Raw genomic sequence first — 8,983 nt, 5'->3', positions numbered from 1 at the left:
TTTGCTTATGTATGTATGCGTGTGTGTATATATATGTATATATATATATATACATATACATATACATTATATATATATATACATACATATATATATATACATATACATATATGTATGTATATACATATATATAAGATATATATACATACATACATATATATATATATATATATATATATATATATATATATATATATATATATATATATATATATATATATATATATATTACACAAAATCATACATAACTGTTCACTCACAAAATATATGTCGCCCTAAGGGCTTGGCCCACTAAGATTATATAGCTTCTTTTTTTCTTAAATATATTTTCTTGAGAATGTTCTTTTTCTATCAATTAATGATAAGGAAGTTCCTTTATGTTTTGATCCCGAAGTGCAAACAGACACATGGCATGCAATATTGCATCACTGCCACGTCTAAGTTGCATTAGGTTACTGGAAATCTTGGAGAGAGTGATAAGGGATTGAAGTTGACAGTCAAATAACTTTTACGCATATTTTTCGTCACGGTTGAATTCACGTTCCTTCGCAAAAAAAAAAAAACGCTCTTTGTATTATAATACTTTTCACTTCGTTTGAATTGTCTTGATTATACACGATGCTGTATATACCTAATACATTACTGCGTATAAAATTGCGGTACAATAAAATGACATAAAATCAGCTACTAACAAGATAATGAAAAATACGAATTCATGACACGATAAAATACATTTACGGCGTTACTTTTTATAAAACATCAGTCCATAGCTGCCTCGGCCGCAGTTTGTGCGCGCGTATGTTTGTGGCCTATCGTAATATTTCGTTTGAATCCTGAGGGGATTTTCATAACTCCATTTCTTGAACGTTCTGCCCCCTGTTATCGGGCAGCTGATTAGTCGAGCGCTATCGCCAATGGATGATAATAATCAGGAAAAAAAAAGATGGGATTGCATAAAGCCGACAACAGCGTACTCGGCGATTCTTGGCCGAAAATAGGAAAATATACGTAACTTGTTGGAAGTCGTTACTCGGATGTTCAGATCTGAATGAATTGGTGCTTTTTCTTTGAATGAGGAATTTATCATTTTATTTTGTTCATTCCTGAATGGCTTTTCGGTGAAATGCGTGACTGGCGCCGTGTGACAGCCGCCGAATCCTTTCTGATCGAGCAAACTTTTCCTTGCTTTCCTGTCCGGACGATTTGATGAATGCTCCTTGATATCTTCAGATACAAGAGAAATGTGATTGAAGACGCAGAGAAATTGCAGAAGTAAGATATAAAGAGAAAGGATGAAAGTCCCATTTGCTTTGCCATGTTTGGCAAAGTTTTAAAATTGGATAAATTATCAGACATCATATGATGGTAATATCTTTCTAAATGTGAAAATTGGCACGAAACAAAATTAGTGAAACAGTAAACACTTTTTTTTTAATGCACCAACCATTTACGGACTATTTAAACGCAATCTCTTGTCGAAAATCATAAGCTACTGACTGTCACTAAACGCTAAAAAAAATAGAAAATAAATATAAGGTTTTCCTGATGGGAAACCATTTAAATCTCTGATAATTTCATAGTCACATAGATCCTTAAAAAGCTTCAATCGTAAAGACAACGACCACCACCCAAGATTTCAGCTTAAAAGAATGAGATAATGAAAATGACACATAACTGAAGATGACAGGTTCGTGAAGAGCATGGAAACGTGGAGATGGAAGGGAGATGATATACATTTCCTCTGAAGGGAATCAAGAGCATAGCCATGTTTATGTACCAGCAGATGTTCCACATCTGTAATGAGCATGAACATGAACATTCATAACCATGAAGACACTAAGCATTATAACAGCTAAGGATAACCCACAGGCCCGTGTCCCTAACAAAATGCATCAAACTTGCTAGAGATTGCAGCCTGCAGGAACCACACTTTTGGCATTATCGAGTTGTTAGCAGTTCCTCTACAGCAGCACACTTGCCAGGCGCTTCAAACACTTGGCACTCATTGGCACAATTCACTCCATTTATCAGAGTCACAACATAGTATAAAGCACCACAATTGCACCATAAATGGAGTCTATATCTCAACGTTCTTCATTTGATTCAGTTTCCATAAGCAACTGCTGTCCTTTACTTATATATCTTTGTACTATACACAATAAAATGTCTTCCGCAAGATCTCTTTTGGCCACCTCTAAGATTGTGCAGCCATGGATCCCGCATTTCAAAATAACCGCATCAAAAATACTATAATTTCCAAATAATTGGTTCCAAAAAGTTCTCCAAGTACATCAGTTGAAAAACCTAGCTTCACAGCAGACTGAAGATAACAGCTTCCCACGGAAGCAGAGTTCATCACATAACTTAAGCAGCATCAGAGCAATTCTTATTCAACATCTCGCTGAAATGTCGATCCTGTACCACATCTCTTCACTTTCCAAGATTCCGAATCCAACCAGACGTGACGCGACGCGACGGCTAAACAAATGCTATCTGATGGATTGCGAACTTCCCCATCATTGATGTGAACCTTGAGATTGGAATTACGATGTGGTGACCTTCAGGCGTGACACGAGGAGGAGTTGCAAGTAAGCACTCTGAAGGGGTCGAGTGCGAGCTAGGTGAAGGAGAGCGTCCTCGAGGGTGAACCACTGACGAACTCGACCTTCAAAGAGAAAAGAAAAATTGGTGAAGATCTCTTAAAAGATACCCAATACAAAACAAAAAGGTACTATCTCCTGTATACAGTATATTATTATGAACATATATAAAATGACCGAATTCAAATATTACACGAAAACAGTAATAATTCTTTGTTTCTCATACAAAACGACTACAGATAATCTAATATTCATGTGTTTAGGTATTCTCTCTCTCTCTCTCTCTCTCTCTCTCTCTCTCTCTCTCTCTCTCATATTTATTCATATAAACCACAAACATTTTCTAGCACGAGTCATTGCCTTTCAATGACCCTTGAGAGCGTCATGTGTAAGGCAAATGTCTCCGTCCCCCTTACCTAGGTAAGCCTCTGGGTAGTCAGCCATAACCTGCTTCACAGACACTACGAACACAGCTGTCCGATGTTTCTTGAGTCCATTCTGGTGATTCGTCTGAAAAAATAACAAAAGAAAACAAATGAGAATCGCAGTTTGCACGTAAGTTTAAAATACAACACGAAAGGAAATTAAAATCCATTTAACGGTTGCTTCATTCTTTCTTTTTTTTTAATCAGTTTTAACTTCTCTTGATTTTTAACTAAAATGTTTTCCTAGAAACATTAAATCAGTGATCAATGTGACTTTATTCTGTACTTTTTTTTTAAATATCCGTAATTATTAATGTGAGGAACTAAATGACTCAGTAAGTGAAGCAATTTTTATAACCATCTTGCACAATAAATATGAAATTGAAATCGGACACAGTTAAGGAAAAGTTCATTCACATCATAAGACACATCATTTCCACAAATACATGAATCGAGCGACCACAGCCTCCATTGCGTAACGAAACCGTTGCAATGACAACTCGAGACCACTTAAAGAAGGTAAAAAAATATTACTCCCTCCCCAGGAATGTCCATTCGTACTAAGCCCCTCGAGTAACTCCCCACTTGAGTTCTGGATACATTTCGAACATCCCTGACGCGAGCCACACCCTAGCCTCTCTCTCCTGCCTAAGCGATGCTTTTCCTCCTCCTCCTCCTCCTTCTTCTTCTTCATTGTCGTAATTCCTCCTCGCTTCCTAATCTCCCGCCTCTTTCTCTTCCTTCTTCCCACAGTTCATACATTACTTCCCCGTCAACTCTTGCCTCCAGCAGAGATATTCACAAGACGTAATAAGTGCGTTTTGTGGGGCATTTTAACCTTGGATCATATAAACCTCGTCAAAACTGCCCAGCTAACGAGGTCTCTGAGGATTTCAAAACCCAGACACGAAACGCAAAAACAGGAAACTCAATTTCTTAAGGACCTGAAACCACCCTTTGTTCATCTGAGCATATCATTACAAAAAAAATAAACCTAGCATTCACGTTGTTACGCAACTGATAACACCCAGATAACAATCACGACGGTTTAAGCACCATCCGAAGCACTACGCATTAAACGCCCCCGCCCCACCCTTAAAAAAGAACGGATGAATATTTTCCAGGAAATCTCAAGAGACCCTGGCTAAGACAAGTGACCTTGCAGCCCAGAGGTCCTTCAACTAAAGACTAAAGACTCGGGCATCGGCGGTAAACCGCAGTGGGAAATGAGCAAAAAGAGGCTGGTTGTACCTAATTTACAGCTATACGGAGGTAAGAATCGCCACTAATACTAACGCTTGCGTCCATACAATCGCCTCCGAAAAAGGGCGATTATCATTCAAAAAAATAAAAAAATTGAAAAATATTAGGTTCACAACAGTTTTTCTAAGTTGCCTGGGGCTGACAAGCGGGTTCAAAGGATAAGTCTAGCATTAATGCTGTTATTATCTATAAATACCAATTTTGCTGATTGATGCTAACTGCAGAGGGTCAGTTAACCTTGAATTGTTATAACCTTGATCTATCATAAAATCATATCACGAAACAAAGATAATAAATCACATCATAATTCAGTGATATTGATGAACATTGCTGGAGATTGTGAGAATCTAACAAGAGAAGATAGGCCAAAAGACATACTTGAGAGAGAGAGAGAGAGAGAGAGAGAGAGAGAGAGAGAGAGAGAGAGAGAGAGAGAGAGAGAGAGACTCCGATTTCATCGTGATCTTTTCTTAATCCCTCCCATAAAATGCTTAAAAACTCAAGGTCGGGAGCTTTTGTTTACTGAATCATCTTCTAGCTCAAGAAAAAATTCCCACTTCTATTCTTTTGACGTTCTTCCTCTTATTTTAAGTATAGTTATTTCTCTTCACAATCTTCACCCTCAGTCGTCATTTTTTTTTTTTTTTGTAAGTGAATTGTGACTACAACTGTACAGGTTTTTATGTCTCGGCCTAAATTTGTGCAGGGCTGCAGACATGTATTAGGGAAATTACTGAGGATGTATAGTCTCGTTCTCTCCATAACTTTATTTGAGCTACCGAGTAAACTAACATCCATACTCACACTGACAATGACTCACATACATCCTTGAAAGATACAAACAAGAACACAAGCCGCTATCCTCAACCACGGCATCTAAAACAACAGTATTGTAACATTTTTATTCGGCAATCAACGTTCCCCGTCAGCATTCCATCCACAAGAAAATAATAAAGAAAGAAATGCTATCGTTGATAACATCCCAGGTAAGCCGAAGAATGTTTTAAGAACACAAAATCAAGAAAAACTCCGGTTGAGCCAAGGTTATGCCCAGAAACGAATTTCAGCCCAGGAAGAAGAAGATGAAGTCTGGTCCCTTACCTCGAAGAGGCCCAAATATTTGGTGATGTGGCCTTGGACGCCAGCCTCCTCCCAGGCCTCTCGTATGGCAGCTGTGGCCATCTCTTCGCCAGCCTCCATTCCCCCACCAGGTACGAGCCAGGAACAAGGGTCTTTCTTACTTGACACGAGTAGCACCTGGAAACAGACAGACACATGAGGAATATAGGTGAATTTACGGAAACTCGGTTCTATTTCCAATATAGAATGGATGCAACGGCTTATGGCAAAACTAGAGACGCTAGAGATTATCCTCAATACAAAAAACAACAACAAACTGATTGAAGGTTAAGGATGGTAGGCATATGGGACTATCGTCATTAGATGATGAATACTTTCATGCAATGATGTAAGGATTACCGACAGATGATGGTTTAGTGCATCGTAAAAGAAAATAGTCCTCCAAGATATTACACCTCAGTGACTTATTGTTGGTAACTGGAATGGAAAGAGATGTTATGGGATGATGAACATACACAGAATGAAATGAAATGAAATGAAATGAAAATTGATAGAGAATACGCTGACATGGTTTGACAATACCTTGTGATGCTTTCAGTCTCAGAGCGACACAAAAGTTATTTAATGTTTATTTTAAACATTTCAATGTAGCACGTGCATACAGTAAACTTGCTCAATGTTTTGAAAAGATTGCACAAAAATAAGCAGACATTCAATTGACAAGGTGGAGCCGCTGCAAAGGTAACAGAGTTAATCATGAAGATCACGTGACTTGAGCTCGCCTAAACTCTTCACCTGATATCTGATCCTCCTGAGCCTTTTCACGTTCTGTGGACGTATTTATCTCCCCGTTCGTGATTGCACCTTCAGAGCTCAGCACGAAGCGCCCTCCGTGTCCATAGGGAGGGGAGGGGAGCGGAGGGAGAATACTTTGGGTAAATTTGCCTGAACAATGGGATCATAAATCTGCCCCGGGCGGGACCCTAAGTCCCACCACGAAGTATCTTTCGCGTCGCCATGTAACCTTTTGTCCTTGAGACAGGAAAGCCTTAGGCACAAAGTAGCTCAAAGAAACAGTTATCCAAGTGTTGAAAGAGAAAATATTGATCGAAACAAAACAGCGAGGAGCATTCTCCGCATACCTCACGCGCACAGTTAAGAGGACAAAAAGGACAATTGCTTGAGGATATTCTATTCGCAAATCTTCCCGGCATGAGGCAACGTTCCCGCGTATTTTTTTTTTTTTTATCGTGGAGATTGTAAATTTTATAGCACGTATTGAGTCAGACGTGAGGAAATTAGAAAAAAAAAGAAAAGAAAGCGGTCCTAAGGGTCACAATCACGGGGGAGCTGGAAATGGCAGGGTTACCACAAGCTCACGGCAATAAATAAATCTAGATCTGCTTAAAACCAACACCGGTACCAAGTGATGACGTCACATACACCAGCTTTGCCACCACGAACTGGGCCAACTCATTCTTCCAGCTCCCGCCAAACCGTGCGACTATGCCACTGGTCACTAAACACCAGAGGAGACGTAGAGTGACGACGGAAGAATTCCACTTTTTGTTGCCCGTTTAGAATGCAAAGCGCCGCAGGGCGTTCCCTAACCTCTGGCTCAACTCCCATGCCTAGGGCACGAGGAAAACCTTTTCCACACGTAGTCCTTAGAAAACTTGACGACCTCAAGGCTGCCGTAATTCGATTAGGCTCGTTAACCGTCACGAACTGAATAAAACAACATTTTCTTCTACTTTTGGAACACCGTAACGCTAAGACGCTAGCAAAAAATAAGATGATGTATTATCGTATTGTTACAGCTGCGAAGAACGGACAAGAATACGCCTTGAATCCTATTTCCGCATTCGGCTTGGCAAACTTGGTTTTGTCGTTGGTTATGATGGCCAAATAATCCGAAAATCGCTGATGATTCTGTCATCCTTACTTGTCTTTTATTTCAGCAGGTGCTACCAAAGGAGTATTAAACACAAAATGAAACAAGTAAAAACGCGCCGAAGTTTCTTCGACGCAATCGAGTTTTCTGTACAACGTATAATGCTGTATGAGCGGCGGCCCATGAAACGTTCAGCCACGGCACGGCCCCTGTCCTATAGCGTTGCCAGACGCACGGTCATAGCTAAATTTAACCTTACATAAAATAAAAACTACTGAGGTTAGAGGGCTGCAATTTGGTATGTTTGATGATTGGAGGGTGGATGATCAACATACCAATTTGCAGCCCTCTAGCCTCAACAGTTTTCAAGATCTGAGGGAGGACAGAAAAAGTGCGGACGGACAAACAAAGCCATCTCAGTAGTTTACTTTTAGAGAAAACTAAAACGCAAACGTTAATGCTAATACGTCATTATAAGATTATCACATTAGGATCGAAGGATTTCAAATAATATGGCAGTTGTTTGCAGTAACGGATCCACAGAGAAGACAATTACTATTTCATCAAAACAAGTTTTTTTCTCTTTCGAGCAAAGCTGAAATCCTGCACGAATGCAAAACAACCGATGACTCATGTGCAACTCCCATCCTAAGTTCATCAGCTTGCTAACGGATCAATAACAAGCGTCAGAGAACCACTAAAATAGTCTCTGTCGTGATAAACATCATCATCATCACATATTTATGATCTCAATGATACAACGGAAATTCCGTAACGAATTTCGAAAGTAAAGCATTTGAGACTCAACATAATAGATAAAGGGATATAAACGAGCAAACAGGAAAAAAAAAGATTGATTGTAGAATAGTGAACGCAAATGGTATACAAATACACACGCGCACGCGCGCACACATACATTTATATATATGTGTATGTATATATATATATATTATATATATATTTATATATATATTATATATATATATATACACATACATATATATACATACATGAGTGTTTATATGTGTATGTGTTTGTGTGTGTGCGAGTTTCCTTCTTGGACTGATTAGCTATAATAAACATTTTCGAGCCTACAGCAAATGTAGGCGGACTCCTCCCAGCTGTTACATAAGAATTTCAACAGAAATCCGTTAAGTTTCGATCATAGGCCAAAACGTACGTTAAAAAAAAATGGGTTGGACCAATATGAAATCGTCGTGTTCCGATATAAAAAAAAAAGGAATATTCAAGAAAAAGTTGCTTAAGGAGGTATTTCCCTCGGAGGAAAACGAAGTGCTTAGGAACAACTGTATTTGATGACGTCACAGATTGCGTATTACCAACTGTTACCTTGTACGTCATCAGAGGTAACTTCCTAACTAGAAGAGAGAGAGAGAGAGAGAGAGAGAGAGAGAGAGAGAGAGAGAGAGAGAGAGAGAGAAGAGAGAGAGAATCTTTGAAGACAAAAGAGTAACTAAGGTATATCAGAGAGTGAGGACATAGCAATAGCTAACATTGAATTTTAATGACGAGAGAGAGAGAGAGAGAGAGAGAGAGAGAGAGAGAGAGAGAGAGAGAGAGAGAGAGAGAGAGAGAGAGAGAGAGAGAGAGAGAGATTTCACACTAGTCCTTTCATTACCTTTTCACTTTTTCATTCACTATTTTCTTTTCTGTCTCATCAGATCATGAAATGGTCTTCCTCCACTTAGAAAATATTAGAA

The 8,983-nt window shown here is 39.0% G+C and overlaps 1 protein-coding gene across 1 annotated transcript in view; it reads right to left on the bottom strand.

Moving 5' to 3' along the window:
- Positions 1-326: 326 nt before the first annotated feature.
- The window catches only part of LOC136825765 (diacylglycerol kinase A-like), a 43,402-nt gene continuing 34,745 nt past the window's right edge, over positions 327-8,983 (bottom strand). Inside the window, exons 2-4 of the mRNA XM_067082617.1 lie at positions 5,390-5,545; positions 3,017-3,110; positions 327-2,665 (exon numbers count right to left, since the gene is read on the bottom strand). Coding sequence (XP_066938718.1) covers positions 2,544-2,665; positions 3,017-3,110; positions 5,390-5,545 — 372 coding nt within the window. The 3' untranslated portion in view covers positions 327-2,543. The remainder of the gene's footprint in view (positions 2,666-3,016; positions 3,111-5,389; positions 5,546-8,983) is intronic.

Source organism: Macrobrachium rosenbergii, chromosome 3 (genome assembly GCF_040412425.1).
Source record: "Macrobrachium rosenbergii isolate ZJJX-2024 chromosome 3, ASM4041242v1, whole genome shotgun sequence".
In the NCBI taxonomy this organism is placed as follows: domain Eukaryota; kingdom Metazoa; phylum Arthropoda; class Malacostraca; order Decapoda; family Palaemonidae; genus Macrobrachium; species Macrobrachium rosenbergii.
Note: the sequence above shows the minus strand (reverse complement) of the source record. Positions and strands in the feature narration are given on the sequence as shown.